Raw genomic sequence first — 21,498 nt, forward strand, 5'->3', positions numbered from 1 at the left:
ATTTCAGAAGGAAAAGGAATAATAAGAGTCATTAAGAGTGTACAACCTATATATATAATAATTTCGTATAAATAATAAATATTTAAGCTTAACACAATAATATTTTATCGATAATGAAGCTAAAATCGATGAATCGAAAAACGATAGGTGATGAACGTTTACATTTACATTACTAAAAATGTACAATAATAAAAAAATCATAGATTATTAACAGTAACAATATCGACGCCACACGTGTCCACTCGATGACGTTTTAGTCCACAAACTCAGCACTTTTAAAACTCCTAGTTGTCCAGAGTCTTTTTATGACAGCGATGTCATACGTTGCTGGAAAATCTCGAGATGATCCTCGGCTTTTGTTCGAGTCGAGGTGTCGTCTCGAGATTCGCCGGCTATATATCTATTTATAAATATAAACATTCAATATTCCAATATACAAAGAGGTGTGCGGAGGTGGGGGTGGGGCTATGAGGCGGGCCGATGCTTGCCACCACAGAGTCCGCAGGAGACGCAGCAAAAGTGACAGGCTCTTAGTGGTGGGTAGCACCACAGACACGGCACCAGTATGGACAGCAGGGCCAGCGCCAGCCACCTACAAAATAGTATCACGCTTTATCACCGTGGGATGAGGATGTGAGGGAAACATCTAAAGGATCACTTAGCAATTTTTTTTAAATTTGTCAAGATATTAAAGGGCTGAGCAAGAGGTTCTACCATTGAGCCTTGCCTTGCCTAAAAGCTCAAGTGGACAAGCATAGTCAAAATTCAAGCTGAGCCAAGCTTTTGTTATCACGATCACAATAGCCATATGTGAAGATTGGAGGTGTTCGTGACACTTGCAGGAGCTTTGAGATGACTGTGTGAACAAAAGAATGAAACGATCGTACCGCTAATTGTGTCTTCCTATTGACAGCGAGGATCACAAAATAATTGTCCCTTGATAATATATTACTGAGGAAACAATTATTTTTGTAATGAACTGATAGAACGAGCGAGTGAAATAATGCTGATCATACCTTCCTATTAACGGAGAGTTCCACAAAATAATATGGTACTGTACCTTAAGGTAGTTTGTTTATTTTTCATGATGGAACGGCCTCTGGATCGTCTGAATGAACTAATATAGGTAGGAATTATAAAAATAGGAATGACGATTGTCTCTGTGACGTCATTTGAACTGTTAGTACGAGCAGGTGAAATAACACTTTTTGTGTTTTCCTATTACAGTGACCATTGTTGCAAGTTTGAGAGAAAGGGAGAAGGTTGTTGAATTGAACAATTAACAGTGTGTTGCTGTTAAAAACTGAGTAATAAATAATCTTAATGAAAGAGTAACTGATTGCAAACTAGAAGAAATTTGTAGTTAGATCATTTTTATCCACTTGTTATTCTATTTATAAAGTGCCCGCAAATGTTTTTATAATGCTTGCCGCTGTAACACAGTCAGAACCTTACCTTCTACCACAGCCGATGCTACACTCGCAGGGTTCGTCCTGCAATACACGCTGCGCCAGACACAGACACGCTGCAGTCTCTATGGTAGTCTTGACAGGATCTGGTGCGTACGGACACGCACCCCGCACATTGGTCTCACTGGAGTACGGTTCCTGAGGAGAGAAACTAAAATTAACTTCTGTAGCCTGCTAAAGTATGTTGCACTAAAAATACACATTCGTCCTTGACCAGGCACATAGAAAAATAAACCTTTGAATAGCGAAATAGTAGCTCAGATTAAAAAGTTCTTATCTTAATCATAAGTAGGCCTACAAAGGTTATATGTATATTACGGGGGACCGAGCCTTGCTCGGTTGTTGGAAACTATTCATTGGTTCCATTTTTGGGATATAGGTTTAGGTAGGCTGTACAATATTCATAAAAATTTTGGTACAAAAAAATATAGTATAATACATGCAGTGAATAAAATATACGTTAACTGGGACAATCAGTATAAAAGAATCTATTGAAGGTCAATTTTCCTAACTGTTTTAATATGGCAAAAAAAGTGATACAACGGAGAAAACCCTTATTGTATTAGGGATATAGATTTTTGCCCAGCTTAGATCCTGTAGCTGTACGTTAGAGTGGGGGAGAACCCACAATGTCTGGGATGTTTAGTGGGACATGTTTGTGCTTTATTTTATTTTATTTTTTGTTGGAGTGAGATCTACGAGTTTTCTTACCTGGCAGTGTCTGCACCGTTCTTTCCGTTTGTTCGGAAGTGTGAGTTGAGCTCGTTTCTTGAGGCTCCCCTCCCCCTCCACCACAGGGTACATGTAGTCATGGACTGTCGTGAGCTGAACGTACGAGTAGCTCTCAGGCTCGGGTATGGTGGGGGGAGGAGCGGGGATGGGCTTGCCACCTCCACTGCTGTCCGACGACGACCGTGAATCCCCCCGCTCAGCAGGCAGATTCAGTGTCTGACAAAAACATTAATTATTGTAACACACATAATTAATTAATAGCCAAATATAGTGTCTAGCATTGTGTAATGAAAGAATTGAAATTCTATAAAAATATAAATGATAAAAAATAATTACCCAAATTTTGTGTTTTCTAGCATGATTGGGGATGCCCTGTTTGCATAGGAAAATATATCAATAGTCATTGAACTTTTCTTTGGTTCCATTTTCAGGATTAGTAATTTTTGGTACAAAAAAATATAGTACCGGTATAATACATGCAGTGAATAAAAAATGCGGTAACTGGGTCAATCAGTACAAACAAATCTATTGAAGGTTAATTTTCCTAATTTTTTTTTATATGGGGGTTTACTTGTTAAGTAAATTAGAAACAATAAATTTTAAACTTTTGGTTTTTTAGTGGTTGGTTGAGTTAAAGTATAAAAAAGGGTACTTTGGTATTAAACGGATGCCACATATTTTACAGCGCGCTGCGGCGGTTATGTTAGGTACCCAACCTAACATAACCGCCGAAGTAAAAAAAAATACAAATATTTTATGTTTACAAACATATTTATGATAACCCATATCATAAATATGTTTGTAGGTCTTTCCTCGTTTCGTTATGAATCGAACAATACCAGATGAGCCATACTTTCTATTTATGATAACCCTACCTACCATAACCACCAAAAGGGTGCCGTATAATACCAAAAAAAGTTAAAGCAACTTAACAATCTTCAACTTTTTGTGAAGAAAAAATTCTAAAATCACAAATCAAACATCAAAAACTATACTTACCATAAATACATCGTCGTCTCCTACATCTGGAATACATCGAGGGATTCCATGAATTCCTGGAATAAATAAATAAATAGGTCAATCTTAAAGCCAAATATTGAGTTTTAACTATCAGTTAGGTTCTAACTACTTTTTGGTTTTATTTTACCTGTCATATAGTAACAGTATTTATCAACACTTGGGCTAATTGCTATCTTGGGCTAATAGAGGTATATTTTCAATGATCTAACAAAAACGTTATTAAATACTAACTTTGCTTTTAAAATAGACATGTAACAGAAATTCTTACTTTTTTGTGATGGGCTCTAAGCCACGATTTGGAATTTTTGAGGGGTAGAGCAAGCTTATCTTTGTTCAGGATGAGTTCACTCTATGCATAAAAGATTAGTCTATATAAAATAATAACACAAACAAATTGAAAGACTTAATGGCTAGGGAACTTTATCATCTGGAGAATAACTCAAGAAAGTCATAATCAGTAACTTAGGCCTAACTTCAAAATATTTTAATTTCCTTGAATTACTGTTCAGGCTAGCAAACAGAAATCTTACAAAAAAGTAGGAAGTCTTAGGACGAGTTTTTCACTTAAAGAGTAATCGAAAACGAAAAGAGATATCTCAACCAAATTTGGCATATCATTACTGGTAATAGTAAGCTACTTTAATGTGTATACATGACATGCAAAATTTGGTTGTGATATCTCTTTTAGTTTTAAAGTTATAAAGTCGTCCTAAGACGTAAATGTCACCCTGTATATTTTATGGAGGGAATAATTATAGTAAACTTTAGAAATACTAAATGAACAACTCAAAATGTTGACATAACAAACTGCACAATGGTTTCATTCTTTAACATAACGTTCTCTTAAATACTTACAAAGATGATGTCACCATAAGCAGCATAGGATAAGAACAAAATAAATTTATTATATCAATTTGAACCCCTAATCATTACCCTTAATTGTTCAAGATCAAGCTAAAAGCTTGCAGTTGTGTTGCTTACGATACGATAGTGTAGCAAAGAGTTAAAAAAATATTGAGAGGCAAGCGAACAATGAGCAATTAAAATAATAATATAGGTCCTTGCACTATAAGATTTGGTATAATACTTATTACACAAGATTCTAAAATATGTAATTGAATTACAGTAGAGAGTCGATTATCCCAAACAACTGGGGATTGCAGGTGTTTGGATAGCTTGTTATTTTTTGGATAATGGGTCATTGGCAGTAAAAAATTAGATAGCCTACATTATTTTGACTTTAAATGATTACATTTAAATACATTTTTTCATGTATTTTTACTGGTTTTGATTGTCTAATGCGATTGTAGCAACATTCATGAGCATATCTCATGGACTCAGTGACAGAGGTTATTGTTTGACGTGATTGCAGCAACATCTGTGATCTTCTCTCGCAACAGCAGCAACATCGGTGATCGGCCTTCTGGTTAACCGATGTTTCAGATGACTGGGCTTTGGATAATCGACGCTCTACTGTATATATAATTAATAAGTAAAATTACGCAATTTTTCAACATAGTTGATCTTTTTAAACTTGTTTTTAGTTTAAGTTATAGATTTTGACAAAAAAATCTGAAAACATTTTTTTTTATAATTTCACTGATGGAAAATATTTTTATTGTTTGATGTTTTTATTTTTATGGGTTATCCTCTACTTAATTAATTACACTGGTTTATAATAATCCTGGCAATTAGATTGCCTAAAACTTTGAATAGTTGGGAAGTAGTCTTCACTGGGTGGTGTGGGATAAGGTCAAGAGTTACGATACCATATAAACCACTGCAGGTCATGGACTAACCAATACAAGTAGACTTCTCATCCCATTGTAAATATTCAAGCTTGTTTTTCGTGCCTAGTTTATGTCCGGTGACACTGATTGCTAGTGTCGACAAAATTTTGTTTCTATTATTTTAGGGTTCATTTCATGATTAGTGATTTTGTGTGGTTATGTCTAACTAGATGAGTTTTATAATGAGATGGTTTTATTTGGTTAAAGAGGTTTTAAATTATTGAAATAACAAGAAAATTGTAAACAAAACACGACCTCTACAGAGCACCAGACAGAACTAACAATAAAATTGGCTTCAGCTTTTCCATAAAGACTAGTGCGCCTGTTGCTCAAATTAATTCGAGCAATTGCAAAGTATTACAGTTGTAAATTTCAAAACGAATAGCAGTCATAATTATTTCCAATGACTTAAAAGAGTAAACTCAACGATAATATAATCAATCACTCCACTCCAGTTGTCGAAACTGAAAACGATCGTTCTTGTATGTATTATGTGTTTACTATGAACAGCTGTAATTGATTCATATTATTCTTCTGTTTAAGTAAACAAAATCTTTTCTTCATGAGAAATACATTGGGATTTTGATGGCCTGTGGGGCAAAGCCCGAGGACTTTTATCACAGGAATTGGTGAAAGGGGGTGTCTACACAAAAAATACTTATTGACACATCGTTTGTAAAAATCCGTCCATTATTAACGGAGGAGTGGTGTTTTGTAGAAATTGCCTTAACGTATTGAATGAATGAATGAATGAATTAAAAAAAATGAATGAATTATTTCTTTATTCCAACAAAGTATATACAGAATATGTACACAAATATTTAAAGGAGAAAAAAAAAACATAAGTGAATTTAACCCTCCGAGCGTCCATCGTCGAAAAATCGACGCGCTTCACACTTTGTGTAGTGTCACGCGTTGATTTTTCGACGCACGAACATCGTTTACGGCGAAGGCTCTATGACTGACTGAATCGGATGGAACTGGATCGAGTTAGGTATCGTTCTTTCCGTTATATTCTAAGCTTTCTCCAGAGGTCTGTCTCAGCGCTGTATGTTCTCCGAGCCGATCGTAATTGTAGCAGACAGCTGACGTGCGCATTTGTAAATAGCTAGGTTACCCTCGGACCGATGACTGATGTGTTTTATTACGTTTATCATTGTTTTAGTGTTAAAAATCAAAAGTAGTGATATACGTGGTGCATTATAAGAAGATTTAAGTGATTTTGAAGGGCTGGTTGATGATCCTGAAGAAGTAGGTAGTGATATTGATGTAAATTATCAGCCAGATTCCTAGCTATGGTTAGGCTATGCATTCTTAGCTAAACGCTATGTACTGAAATCTGTTTTTTGCCCATAACTTATTTATTTGCAAATCTACTTCCTTATATTATTATATATTTGTAATCCTCATAAAATTTAGAACAAAGTGGCTATTTTCAAATATTTATAGGCCTATAATTTATACAATTTTTCATTGAGCGCAAACTTATTTTTTTTGAAAATTTTCCAAAATATTTTTTTTTTACCTAAAAAATTTTTTTGAAACAAATGTTCCTTATGTTTCATGTATAATATTGAAGCCCATGATTTTCCAAACAAAATGGTATATAGAACAGTAGAATTAACATTGTTTTAAGCTTCTCAGATCGGTTTTAATAAAACCTTGCAAATGCGCCAAAAATAGGCGGACATTAAGGCCTAAACTATGGACACTCGGAGGGTTAAGAATAAAATAAAATTAACCTTTACATTACATCTATGTTTAAAAAAGCGTACATGTTTATATGGAATAAGCCGACATGGGCAGCGAGCCTGTGCGTCGACTGTAGTTGCGTCAAAACATAAACATTAATAATCAAATGCAATAAATAAATAAATGACAGAAGATATGATGAGGTGAAAATATGATGTAAATGGAGTTACAAGAACAAAAGTTTAAATAAAAATAATTGAACTGTAATAGTGACAGGAATTCTACGGCTTTGAAAGTGTGTCTGGGAGAAGTGGGCGGCGGATAACCCTTATTATATCCTTATTATATATAAGGACGAGAAATCTACTAACGGAGTATGTTTTACCCATGGTAAAATTAAAGCAATCCACAACATCCAACTGAATTAGTAATTTTCAAACTAGTTTAATTTTAATAAATGAGACAACCAATTTTCAGCAAGGTTTAATTTCTGTTTTAACATACTTGCATTCTGACAAAACAAGGACTTTGTAATGCAAGCAAAACTTGTATGCATGGGGATTTCTAATTTCTTCCATTTTGTGGGAGAAACAAAATGTAGAGATAAAACAGACCTTCGATGAGTTCCTCAACGGCCGTCCGAACTCCTTTGTCGAAGGCTCGAGCATCTGCCGCTGTTTGAAATGTTAGTCCAAACTTCTTGTCGCCTGTTTTCCAATGGTGAAACGTTGGCATAACCTTGTTGTACTCAAAGTCTTTCTTAATTATACAACTTAATACAACCTGAAATAATACAAAAGCAAATCAAACAATAATATTTATATGCTTTGACGTAGCTAGATGGCTTAGGTCTATAACAGGATATAAAACAAGAAAAGGGTATGTGTCAATGTCAGATGTAATACAATATGATTTTAGCACTGGCAAGATGATGCAATGCTGTTTCAGTCAGACAATAGTAAGAACAACAAAAATAGCAAAAAAACAACTCAAATTCAAAATTTGAATCAATCATCAAACTTCTAAATTGTATCCTTTACAATCTTAAAAACTCAAACTCTTTATTCCTCTTAAAAGTGTCTTTCTATTCCAGCGCAGTTGCTGAAATAAGTAACAATGACAATTTTGAGACAAATTTCACTTGGCAACTTAAAATAGTTCTACACTGAAAACATTGATAATACTTTTGAAAACTACATTAATCACTGGATTAATATGTTACTTTTACATATTTTAGCTAAAATGATTTACTGACGAGATTAATCAAAAGCAACAAAATTTATTATAAATTGGTTGTTTTATATGCACCTAAATATTAAATTGTGACATCAAACTTTGGAACTAAAATTAAAAAACAACCTGGGCTACAAACTTAACACAGTTATTTTCAACTCATTAAGTAAGAAATATTCATAATACTGCAGACACTAATCCTTCAGTAACTAGGGCCTACTCTTGTACAAGTAGGCACAGAGAAGCAAGATACAGAGTAGTAGAGAAGTAATGTGTAAATCAGTTCCTGGCTAGAACCTAGCGTCCCAGGATGTGAAGGTAAGGTGGGGCATAAAAAAGCCCTAGTCACCCTAGAACTATTGTAGGCCTACTTAACCCATTCAGTGCTATGAAACGATATATCGTTGTTTTTAAAAATCTCAAAGGGATATAGAGAGGAAGGTTATTAAAAAAAAAAAAAAAAAAAAAAAAAACGGCCATTGGTGACCTGCATTTTTATAGGATACACTAACAACCACTTAGCTAAAAGATTCGCCCAATCCGATGATTTCGAGGTGTATGTCTAAACCAAGGATTATGAACACCTCACTATGCCCCAGTGGTTGTAGTATATCGCTACAAAAACACAGGTCACCAATTATTTGTCACAAAGGACGGGATTCGAACCCGAGCAGACGAATGCCACTGGCCAAGTGACACATGCCCTAGCCTTCTGGGCTATCTGTGCTTGAAGACTGAGGAGTCAAAAACCAGTATTTAAGTTGACGCCACCGATTACGAACAGATAGCGCTACAGATGGTTGTTCAATGCGTTACTAGGTAGCAGCACTAGTGAGTCATGGACTATTTAGATGAAATCTTTTAGTTTTAACACAACAGTGATCATAAATGTGTTCCTGAGACTTTGCTGCAAAACATTAGTTTCCCTAAAATGGCTATATTACAATAACCTCGTCCAACTAAATCAAGGTTAAATTCAATATTACATTGTAAACTATATGTCTTTTGATTTTATGAGATTTTGGTTTCAAATAATGCTATCAGAACATAAAAATTTATAGGAAAACCAGGAAAATTACAACAAAACTAAGTTTTATTTAATGTTTACTACAAATACCGGGATTTATCTTTCTTATATATTTTCTTATTGTGTTATTATTCAAAATTAGCCTAATTAATAAAATAGTGACAACATGACAGTTAAAATTCAACAACAGGTAATAGAATTAAAAGGCAAACAAAAAAGTCTTACAAAATATGAATTATTGGCCTAGCACTGAAAGGGTTAATAACTGGTATTTTTGAGAAAAATAGGTATATCTATTAGAAAATTTATTTAAAATACGTAGGCTAGTTTATGGGGTTTTACATGAAGAATACACTTCATATTTACATAATATATAAATTTATAAACAAATTGTGCTCCTAGATCTTACAAAGTAAGCTCCTAGACTAGACTCACAGCGAATATTCCAAATAGTCAAAGATTTAATTTAGTCCATTCAGTTTTACACGATAGGGGCCCAAAATAGCTAAAAATAAACCTCCAATCAAAGCAAAACATTTAAAGATACAAAACACAACCTAATTGAGTCATTAGACTACTACAGTAATTGATTTTGGCTAAGTTTTAAGGCCTCAAAACCATGTAAAAACCATCAAATTGATTTGTTTGCCAGGCATTATCATCAAAACTCCATAACTGTTCTAGCCTTCAATTTATATAAAACCCTGAACAAAAAAACTGGGAGAGAATTTCATAATTTGAGACATTAAACTGGTTATATCGAAACGTAAATAGCTCTGGAAAGCAGCTGACGACTCTAGTAAAAACAAACCACCCAAGAAGAAAAAGGAACCCAAAGATGGAAACAATATATGTCATTCTGTAGAAAAGGACTCCTACAAAAGGAAAAAAAATTACAAGTAGGCCTATTGGTGCAATAGCTATTGAGATATTTAGTATTAAATAATGATTCACTACATAATCGCAGAGCCCACCACGATGATATTTCACAAAGATGTTAAATAGTAGCCTAATCGGCCGCAACGATCATCATCGGGAGGGTTAGGTGGGTATATTGAATCACCTTCAAATCTAAAGGTTGCTGATTCTATCCTGGAAAAGAATTAGTTCATAAGAATAATTGTATTATTTATGTATTTACTGATATTGCCAATGCATTACTGTAGGCCTATATGACTTATTGGGAAATAACTAGGCTGGATTTTAGACATTTCCTTGGAAAAATGTGTGCAAATTTCTCCTTGTGCTAGATATGGAGAAAAAGAACAAACTAAGTAGGCCCCTATGATACTCACAGACTGATCTGATATCCGTTTGCCGAATATGAGATACTCGTGTTTGACATCATCAGGGACAGCCGGGTCGGAGGATAGGCCTCGTTTGCGGACAGACACGTTAGACAGGCCGCCACCTCCCATAGGCACCCAGCCTCCCGTGCTGTCATCCCGCGTCATCACCTGAGCACGCACACGGACCAAGTAGTTCCCACTGTAACAAAACACAACAGACACATTAAGCTAAGTAACAGACGCCCACCACCCATATAAGCAATTGGCCTCCCTTGCTGTCATCACCTCAGCAGCCTTTTTGGATTCAGCATAAAGGCACCATATAATAGTCACAAATATGCTTGGAAAAATTTGGGTACCTGCTCAAACTATCCTACCATAACAAGTTCTGGAAATGGAGTGTAATTAATAGTTCATGAAATCTAATCTTAAAATACATATTTCTAATGTTGGGTACGTAATTATTGCAATGGTTAGTGATTGGGGTTAAATGTTGTTACCTTTAAAATTTTGAGGACAAAAGTGGTGTTTAGTTTTATGTATAACAGAGTTAATCAAAAGTATAAATCAAATAAATGCTCTCTTAAAAGCAATTTTTTCAACTAAGCCCTGCCATTCCCATGTTGTCACCAGATTTCATGTCAAAATACTTTTAATACTTAATACTTTTCGATGAAATGACAACCATACAAAGTAGGTATTTTAAGCCAAGTATGGCCAAGTATTATGATGATATAAATTACTGATTTCTGTCAAACGTTCTGACTTTTCAACCAAATCAAACTAATAGGAGACTTATTGTATAGCCTATAGCTACTTTAATGCCACGTCAACAAAATTAGATACAATTTTTATTCATCATATGTTTGATGTGATTAATTTACATATGACAAAGGGGATGTAAAGTAAATAAGCTTATCATAATATGTACTTACCCCCTTTGTCTTGCAAGAACATATGACATGTCAAAACACCTCATGCCTACCTTAAATGCAGAATTCTTTTTTCAAATAAGTTAAATACATGATACCTAATGCTATATTAATTTAGAAAATCATCTAGGGAGTAAGGACCCAAGAACATCAATAGTCTTTAATTTTTTTTAAGTTAATAGTATATTTCATCACTAGGGCCTAAAGTGACTCTTTTTAGCCCGAGGTCGACAACAATGGTCTAAAAGCTTACCTAATAAATCAATCAATAAATAATTTAGATTGATATCATTGCCACAATCGAAATTTACAACTGTTTACAACAACTTTTATTTACTCCCTAGGGACTAAAAATGATTTTTACTCCCTAGAGAGTAAAAATGCTACTTTGGACCCGCAACGCATGCATTAAAAACGGCTGTTTTTGCTGCGATATGACGAAAAATATTTTCTTCAGCTTTTAATTTGTCCTGGGAGGTTAATTTAAATTTTCCTATGCATGTAGGCCTACCTTAGTGATCCTTCATAAAGACCTGGTCCATGCACAGGATATTGAAGATCAATCCTGTGTTTTGTGGTATCAATGAAAGACTTATTTTTTTATACAAACTCCTCCTTTATCTCAGTATGATAACAGAAAATAAGATAGAAAATTAAATTTTAGACACTAGCACATTTTTTGGCGGCCCCTTTTAACCTTGCATTTGCCCGTCCACATTGACTAGGCCTACAGATCTGTGCGTGGAGCGTATCCAGCAAAGCAAGGGGTGAGCCGGTACAGTACAAAGGTGAACTGTACTGATAAAAGTTTGTGGCAGTGACCAGGATCCAAACCCATGACACTACTGCCTTGGGCCCGAAGTCCGTGACGCTACCAACTGAGCCACAGACTCACCTAAATTTTGAAATTTTGACCTATTTCAATGGCTCACATAGGCCCTAACTTTTTTTTTTTTTTTTTTTTTTTTTTTTTTTTTTTTTTTAAATGTGAGACAGCTGCCACAAATAGATAGGATGTCTACCTCAATATCAAAAAGTCAATGATAAAACCTAGCATCATCCTAGAACCTCACCCTTATACTTAGCTCTTAAACAACTGCTACTTCTACTAAGTAGCAAGGTTTAGTAAGTCAGAATCAGCCTCGTACAAACCGGAAAACAAAGAAAATGCTAAGCTTAGCGGCATTTAAGTTTTAACTTGTCTCCCTCCCCTGTAGAGGTGTTCATATTGTCAATTTAATGCACAGTCCCAGTGCTCTCTCATACTTATTCCTTATTCCCTTATATTGTAGAAATTTACCAAGCCAACCTATTAAATTTAATTGGACCAGTCACTTTTCTTAACAAAAACACTTTCTGTGTAATTGGAAAAATCTATATCATCAACTGCTAATTTCAAGGAAAGAAAACAAAAATCAGGATTATCTACTGACTTATTGAGTTAGACAATAGACAGTTTCCTCAATTTGTAATTTTGTTAAGAATGGCGAGATAGTTTTGTTACAATGGCGTCACAAAAATCTAGAATGTCATTTAGATTGTTTGACAGCTTACATTTTCATTGTATTGAAAGTTTATAATTGGTCAAAAATTCCTTAAAAGGGTATACACCGGTCGCTGTTTGAGTTGGTTTCCTGTTGCGTTCTTTTGTTTGAAAGAGAGTTGATGATTTTGCGGCCAATATAGAGGGTTTTCTGCTGTATTGTGTAGTGTGGTGGCGGTAGGCTGTAGTCGGTCGCTCTTCTGGTGTGGTAGGAGTGAAAATTCTCATTTCTGGGAAGCTTAAGTTTTTTTGTGTACACGACAACTCCATGGATGTAGAGTGCTGTCACTGTTAGGAGCTTAAGGGATTTTAATGCTCCCCTGCAGCTGTCTAAGAGCTCATGGCCGGAGAGTGTCCTGACGGGTTTTTTTCTGGAGCACCAGGACTTTACCAGGTTTGCCTCTGATGTTCCTCCCCATAATATTAAGCCATACCTTATCAGGTGATCCTATTACAGCATAGTATGCTGTCTTAGCCATTTCTAGACCTTCTTTCCATTTCATCCTATTTGTTACATAGACCCCAGATGCAAGTTTCTTGGTCAGGTTGTGTATATGGTTGTTCCAGGAGAGGTCTTCATCAATTGTCAGGCCAAGCAGTTTTGAGTTTATTCAACGGTTATTTCAGGAATTTCTTTGATTTGTTCACGTTTTCGGCTAAAATTTAACTGGGTTGTTTTTTATGGATTAATGGCCAGGTGATTTTGAAGGCAGTACTGCAGTGCTTTGTCTGTTGAGGATAAGATGTTGGAGTGTAATTCTTGTGGTAAGTCATGCATAAATAGAAGAGTTGTGTCATCAGCGTACATTACCGTTTCACGATTGAAGTTTATGTTACAATTGAAATATGTTTGGTTTCAGACTAATTTTTTGTCCTTAAATGCCTCAAAAACCTAATCCATAATATTTAGATTCAAACATGTGGAAGTTGAGGTTACCTCTGCTAAGGTCCTTGGTATCACTCTTGACACAAAGCTAACATGGGGCCCTCACATAGAAACTGTCTGCTGTAAGTTGTCTAAGGTTGTTTTTACAAACAAATCTCAAAGTTTGTGTTAGTAAAGAATACCTAAAGAGGACCTACAGTAGGCTCCCTCTTATCCGGACTCCTCGGGACCGAGGCCAGTCCAGGAAACGGGTTTTCTGGTTAAACCGACGTCCCCAAAAACTCGTTAAAACGGACTGTCAACTGTGATATTCGACTTAAATTTAGGAGAGCATTGTATTTAGGCACGTGATCACTGGTCTCAAATCTTTCCCACGAGAACAGTTGTTTCAGTACTGCCTACTTCCTGCCGATCTAGTCCGGTTTAACCAATGTGCTGATGAAAATTGTCCGGTTAAAGGGATGTCATTTCCGCCGAGTGTAGTCCGATTAAACGGATGTCCGGATAAGAGGGAGTCTACTGTATCTAGCTTTTTTAAGGCACTTTTTTGTATGGCGTCACACACTGGGGTGGAGCCACAGATACAAAAAATGTCTTTGGAATCCAAAGAAAGTCAATTTGGACTCTAGGCTGAATGCTGACTATGATGCTGGTTGCAAACCAATTTTTATATGAGAAGGTATAATGACAGTATACACAGTTAATATGATGTTGTTTCTTGAATGTTAAGAAAAATCTGGAATCCTTGCATAGAAGAGGTGATAAATCATACTCGCAATATCAGGAACAGTGACAATTCCATTTTTAAGATTAGATAAACACTTTGTAACTCTGACCAACTGAGTTTCAAACTTTAAAATCCAATTATTTTTTCAGCCTTGAGCCAGACTTTTTCCAAATTCAAAAATAATCTCTGGGATCTTCTATTGAAAAATCCACTCTCCTCTACCAATGATTTATTTACCGTAGGACCCAAGAATATTGCAAAAGTTGATTGTATAATCTGACTTAAGTTTGATTTTGTCAGTTTGTCCATGGGTTTTACCCTTGTCTTGTTTTGACTTTTCTCTCAGATTCATTTTTTGTGTCGGAGTGTTTTGTTGCTTGGATCATTTCAGACCACCCCGCTTGTTATATTGCACTTCTTGCTTGTAGGCCTTAAGTTACATATTAGATAAAGATAAATGTTGCAACGTCAGTGGCATATGGGGGGTTTAGGGGTTTGAACCCCTCCCCCTTAAACTTGTATTGTGATTGTTTTAACCCCCAGACCCCTTGGTGTAACCCCCCCTTTAGGGTCACCCTAATTACGCCTGTGGTTGACATATTCTATTGTACTTGTACTGTAGACTACGGTACTATGGGTCATTCCATGTCAAATCAACTGGGCTCTCAACCTGACCATCTTGGATTTTGATGAAATTTTGTACATTAACTTAAGTTAGCAGGTATATAGGACCTACTAAAAAAATAACTTATTTTTAACTTAAGTTAATAGGAGACGTAGGTATTGGCTAACTCAGGAACTCGCTAACTCGGTCGTGTGGCGGAACTGGCTAACTCTGGAAATGGTTAACCGTCTCAGTCAGGAATTGGCTAACTCCGGAACCCGCTAACTCGATTTTGTCTCGCGGCGGAATTCGCTAACTCTGGAAGTCGCTAACCCGGCCGCGCCCCCTGCTCGGAGCGTTGCCAACCTTGTACGACAAAATAATCGTACACTGCCGTATTTCAAAATGTCAGTGTCTATAAAGATACAGTAAATGTTATTGTTTTTTGTTATCAATTCCACTTTTAACAGATAGCCCAAAGTAATTAAAAGACAATTAAAAAATCATGAAAAAGTGTTTTTTATTAAACTGTACAATGGCCAGTTAAATGTTTATGATTTCGATCTTAAATATAAATGCCATCAGTATAAAAGAAAATAATAGAATATGAAAAATATTCAAAATTTAGTTTAATTGGTTTATTACCAATTAAACCTCTACGAAATTAAGCTAAAATACACGCAAGTTCTTAAACACGAAAAAAAGATTTAATTGTAATGTCGTAATAAACCAAAACCATTAATTAATACAGTCATCAACCATCATAACTTTCATAATTAATTCATAGATTTTAAATTAAATGTTCGTCGTTGAACCGTCCAACTTACGTGTACAAATATGATGACATAGACTAAGTTTTTATCTAGGCCTAATAGTTTGAACCAAAGCATTGTAGGCCTACTAGTAAATAGTTGCCTAATTCTAAAATGTGTTGAATTTTTTAGCAATAATGTTACATGTTTTAAAACGGTTTTTAGATTGTACACCTAAGCACCACTAGTAAAAAATAGGAGAAGATATAATATTCATATAATAAAACGTGACAGGGTTATTTTAATTCACGATTTTTAATAAACTAATTGACGGATTTTCCTGATTTGAGTGTTGGGTTTCCTTTATATTGCTTTCACAAACAATATAAACTATACCAAGCCATTGCTCGGTTCACCGTTCCCCAGTACTGAGCTACACAATAGACAATAGCTTTGTTTTTGGATAAGATAGAACCAGCCTGGAAAAAAACTCCAGACTTTTAAAAAGTAAGCCTACTGAAAGACGTAAAATTAATATTAATTCAACAAAATTAAGAGGATGACCCCGGGTCTACACTAATAGCCTACGATAAAAGAAATTTACAAGTTGTATTTATGCATAGACTAACTTTTAATGCAATCCATGAATCCATTAGGCCTACCACTTTATAATGTATTGATAAATATTTATTTAAATTCAATAGCTCTATTTAAAAATACATAACCACTACAATGTAATTCTGTAATGACGTTTAACGTGTAAATTTTATTATGATTTATGATTTAAGGTTACTACAAGCCCAGTATATAAAATACGAACTCAAAAATTGTATTTGCAGAAGTTCACAAAATGGTATTTATTCGAATAAAAGAAACAAATGGCGGACTACGAAAATAGATATTTCATAACATGTAATAGATCCAAATTAAATGTGCATTTTTATCTTTTTCATACCAATAAGCTACTATTTAAGTGAGAAACCCACATATAAAACATGCTCCCTTATATTAGTACATTTCTCATCCTTATGGATGATCTGAAGACAGTTGTATTGTTAGTTCTGTCTGGTGCACTGTCTTTAGAGGTCGTGTTTTGTTTACAATTGTTTCTTGTTTTCAGTAATTTAAAACCTCGTTTAACCAAATAAAACGTTCTAATCACAACTAATAACACGTCCCCTAGTTATATAACCAAACAGTAAGGAACAAGTCATGAAGTTAACTATAAAATAATAGAAACACAATTTTGTCGACACTAGCGATCAGTGTCACCGGACATGAACTAGACACGAAAAACGAGCTTCAAAGTTTACAATGGGATGTAAAGTTTACTTGTGTTGGTTAGTCTATAGTAAGACTATAATGCATTTTCCACCCTAATAATCATAAGAACTTTTCTGTGGTTAAACATACTTCTAAATATATTTATTTTATCGACTACGGTGCTCTTACTCCTAATTAATCGTAGGATACGACATTATGGTGCCGATACGATATAGGTACTACACTTTCGGCAACACTGGCCAAAAATATTCGTGCTTGGTTCCCATTGGACGGCCCGCGAGGCTTCTGATTGGGAGTTAGCGAGTTCCGCCGAGGGACCGAGTTAGCGACTTCCGTACGAGGACGGAATTCGCTAACCCGGCTCTAGAGCGGGTTAGCGGGTTCCGGAGTTAGCCAATTCCGAAACCGAACAAGTTAGCGAGTTCCTCTCATCGACCAAATTTGAAGATAGGGCATTTAACATGGGGTTAGCGAGTTCCAGAGTTAGCCAATTCCACGGACCCGTTAATAGTTTTTAAAATGTACGTATTAGGTAACTTATAAGTAACTTAAGCCTAAGTGAAATTTTTGTAAAAACTGTGTTTTTTGGCGTTCACGCCAATCTAAAATATTGTACCTAGGAAACACCTGGGTTGTAAATATAGGTATATTATAATAAAATTAATAATTTATTTATCACTTTCATTACTTTTTTTACCTTTAGGCTACCAAGCTTAAAATTGTAGGACAGTTTTTTCATCAAGTAAAAAAAAATGGCTCACTGTGGCTAGTAGGCTATTAGTTGTACCTATCTGAATAAAGATCTCCATAACTTACTTCAAATACCGTAAGGCATATAATTTACAATGCGTTGAATCCTGATGTCAAGCCTAAGTAAGAACATAGGGAAATGAGCGCCTTAGGATTGGCTAGATGTAGGTTAGGTATTTTGAACACAATTTGTAGGTTAATTAGGCCTAGTTCAATTTATGCCCAGGCCTTTGCCATTTTTTATTAAGCTTAGGCTACGTTCATTGTTCTGAAAAGTTCATTTAAGTTAGGCCTAGACCTTAGTTATTTAGTTGATAAGGTTTTCTTAAAACTTATCAAGTTAAGTTAGGCCTATTTAACTTGTAGACAAAATTGGTTTTGTCTTAAGCTGGTAACTTACCGGTAAGATAGGGCCTACCTAGTTAGTTTAAAATAAATGTATATGTATACAGAATAAACATCACACAATCCAATGGCCTAGACAAAATTGGTTTTGTCTTAAGCTGGTAACTTACCGGTAACATAGGGCCTAGCCTACCTAGTTAGTTTAAAATAAATGTATACAGAGTAAACATCACACAATCCAATCATATGAATATAAGTTAGTGATGGTAATTCACACGGTGACTTCAGGAAAACCAGCCTCTTTACAACAAGAATTTGATTATCATCAGTTGAAAAACTTATTGTTTCAACAATGTAAACCCACTTAGGATAAGTTAAATGGGACAAAATAGACACATTTGATAACAAACATAGAAGGCCTAAATATTTAAAACTAAGTTAAGGGAGAATAATTTATTGTCCCTGCAACATAGTAATTGAGCTGCTTGGCCTAGGCCTAGATGCCTATTGGCTAAGCTTAAATATGAATTTTTGAACACAAGTTTATGAAAAACCATAGTTTAGTAATAAACCAGAATAAAATGTACTGTGATTAAAAACGCTTTTGAAATATTCCTCATCAAAATACACAAGTTACATGTTTGAGTTTGGTATCTAGGCTCTGTCTTTACAGATGGCATTGCCTTTTAGGAGGTCACTTTACTTGCCAATCTTGATATCTAATAGCTGGTAGAACATAACTGTAGGTTAGTAAATAATAATTTAAATGTAATAAAACATTAATTTAACAATTAGCTGACTGACCCTTTAATATTAGGCATAGAATGATATGCCTACCATGACCTAGCCCCAATTTTGTACCGAAGTATACGCCCATAATAACACTAATGGAAGATGGCCTAAATGTACGGTAGTTGTTGTACTTACTCTTCAAAATCTTCTGTCATTGTTCACACGGTGAAACAACCTACTTTTCCCCCATTTTGTTCCTTTTACCACCATTTTCGAAGCATATAAGATACATTAACCACGACTTGCACAGGCAGGAAGTAAGCCTGGACATGCGCGTTTAACTAACACTTACGTATGACGCATGACAAAGCTGTTCAAGGACTCAATGGGGAATGGCACAAAAAAATTCAGACCTCGATTCATAAAAAGCCTCAATTTAATAGTGATTAATGAAATGTTTTCATCAAAGGGAAATCGAACCTGATTACAACAAATGACATATCCACCATACTGAAGTTTATTTTTGCACATTTAGATAACTACAGAAAAGCTGAACAGTTGCATACTCTAATCACAATATTTCAGGAAAAGAGAACTTCAAAAGTGTTCATAGAGTATATATATAAAAATGACAAATGGCAAATTACTTAATTACATTTTTGGTAGCGCTTGGTCGGATAAAATTTAATTCCTTATTTGATTAGGCTTAGGCATAAATCAATATTTGTAATGAAAATGTACAGATTTTGTACTTTTAGAGATTTATGAAAAGCATACTTGAACAATTGGTAGGAGTCAATAATCGTAGCTTACATTGAACAAATAATTATTTATGCTTTATTTTTGGTATCTGCTGGAAGTGGATCGACCCAAAGGTAAAGGATAATATGGTTAGGGTTCACTTACTCTACGAATCATTGACACAATGAGCCTCCAAATATGTAATTCTTAAAACACATGGCTCACTTACTCTACAAATCATAGTCTATACGAGCTTCGTAAATAATATTGAAGGTTCACTTGCACTACAGGCTCGTATACTATACGAGCCGATCAAAAATATCAAATAAATTAAGAGGGTTCACTTACTCTACAGATCATTGTGCCTACGAGCCAAGCGTATGAATTCTTGAATAATTCAGGAATAAGCTCGTATAGTATACGAGCCAAAATACTGAATTTAAATAAATTACAGGAGTAGGCTCGTATACTATACGAGCCTATTTCATGATAACTATTACCATAGACTAACCAACACAAGTAGACTTCTCATCCCATTGTAAATTTTGAAGCACGTTTTTCGTGTCTAGTTCATGTACGTGACACATGGGCGCTAGTGTCGACGAAACTTTGTTTCTATTATTTTAGGGTTAATTTCTTGATTTGTGCTTTACTGTTTGGTTATATAACTAGGGGACAGGTTATTGTTTATGATTAGATCGTATTATTTGTTTAAACGAGGTTTTAAATGGCTGTAATAACGGGAAACAGATTGTAAACAAAACACGACCTCTACAGAAAACCGTACAGAACTAACAATAAAATTGTCTTCAGCTGTTCCATAAGGATGAGAAATCTACTAAGGGAGTATGTTTTATCTATGCTATTACACAAATAGAAGACGGCTCACTTACTCTACAGTTCATTGGCACAATGATCTGTAGAGTAAGTGAACCCTCTACAAATATTAGAAGGCTCACTTACTCTACGGTTCATTTAGCTACTCGTCGCGCGGTTTGCAGCGCATCGTTGCAGGCGTGTATGGTAAACCAATACCGCAGTTCTGCCGTTCTGCCTTACTTCTGCCGTTTACTAGTCTTGCAGCGTGAAAGAGAGCTTGTTATGTTAATGCATTGTTGAATTTTTAACTTGTGTACTCGTTGCTAGAAATCAAGCAATTATCAAGTACCGGTACAGGAGCTATTTTAAGAGTTATTACAGACTTAATTTTCAATTAATTAAAAAGACTCACGTAAAAGCTTATGCAACTAATGGAATTACTTACTGTGTTATGAACATTTCTATATAATTAAAGTTGTAAATATTTTAAAATTGTTTAGAAGATTGCCTTTTTAGTGTTTTCTACAAACGTGTCTCAACTTATACACATAGACTGGTGGAGTGGTAATTTATATTTCTAATCATTTAACTTTAAATTATGAACGCTTTCAGTCACGTGAAGTTGAATTAATTAAACTGACATTAGTTTTTACCATAAATGATAAACCTTTTGAAATTGACTTAATAGCTTTGTATAGAAACTATAAATATGATTTTTATTTTTTCCGCAATGATTTGCAACGTATTTTGAGTAATTGTAAAAACACAGCTATTATGTTAGGAGATATAAATTTATGCATTTTAGAACAAAATAACAGTGTCATTGATTATTTAAGTATAATGAACTCATTTGGTTTTGAGTCGTTTATAAATGAGCCAACTTGGGGGAGAGAAAATTGGGTAAAGTGTTTAGACCATGTATTCATCAGAAGTAAGACTAATTTAATTTTTCATAGTAATTTAGAAAACTATGACTTTACTGATCATGCTGGAGTTAATGTAAATTGCGTAACAAGTTGTGATAGTGCTTTGAAAGAGGAGTTTGTCAAGGCTGTAGATCATTCAATTTTAAAAAGAAGGTTGGCTGAAGTGAGCTGGATGCCAGTGTTTGATTGTGAGGATGTTGATAAA

At 34.9% G+C, this 21,498-nt stretch overlaps 1 protein-coding gene across 2 annotated transcripts; it reads right to left on the reverse strand.

Annotated features, from left to right (window-relative positions):
- Positions 1 to 31: 31 nt before the first annotated feature.
- Positions 32 to 19,338, reverse strand: LOC128999982 (sprouty-related, EVH1 domain-containing protein 2-like). Of its 2 annotated transcripts, none has more exons than XM_054426809.1 (7): positions 19,003 to 19,338; positions 10,259 to 10,451; positions 7,318 to 7,486; positions 3,201 to 3,226; positions 2,181 to 2,417; positions 1,456 to 1,607; positions 32 to 592 (listed from the first exon to the last, which is right to left on the reverse strand). In XM_054426809.1, exons 1-7 carry the CDS (start codon positions 19,020 to 19,022, stop codon positions 466 to 468), a joined length of 924 nt encoding a protein of 307 aa, XP_054282784.1. In that variant the 5' UTR covers positions 19,023 to 19,338; the 3' UTR covers positions 32 to 465. The 2 variants fall into 2 exon arrangements, with proteins under 2 accessions (XP_054282784.1, XP_054282783.1); XM_054426808.1 differs by having other exon boundaries at positions 3,201 to 3,256; positions 19,003 to 19,337.
- Between the last annotated feature and the right edge of the window lie 2,160 nt (positions 19,339 to 21,498).

This window comes from Macrosteles quadrilineatus, unplaced genomic scaffold (assembly GCF_028750875.1).
Source record: "Macrosteles quadrilineatus isolate MER2022 unplaced genomic scaffold, UCM_ALF_1.0 Scaffold_8__2_contigs__length_117827958, whole genome shotgun sequence".
Lineage (NCBI taxonomy): Eukaryota > Metazoa > Arthropoda > Insecta > Hemiptera > Cicadellidae > Macrosteles > Macrosteles quadrilineatus.

Bases quoted from the DNA above. Each gene is read 5' to 3' on its own strand.
- LOC128999982 (XM_054426808.1), bottom strand. From the start codon at position 19,022: ATGACAGAAGATTTTGAAGA. The intron at 3,257-7,317 runs GTCTGTTTTATC...TATTTATTCCAG, and splicing joins CGTTGAGGAACTCATCGAAG to GAATTCATGGAATCCCTCGA. The intron at 593-1,455 runs GTAAGGTTCTGA...ACTATTTTGTAG, and splicing joins AGCATCGGCTGTGGTAGAAG to GTGGCTGGCGCTGGCCCTGC.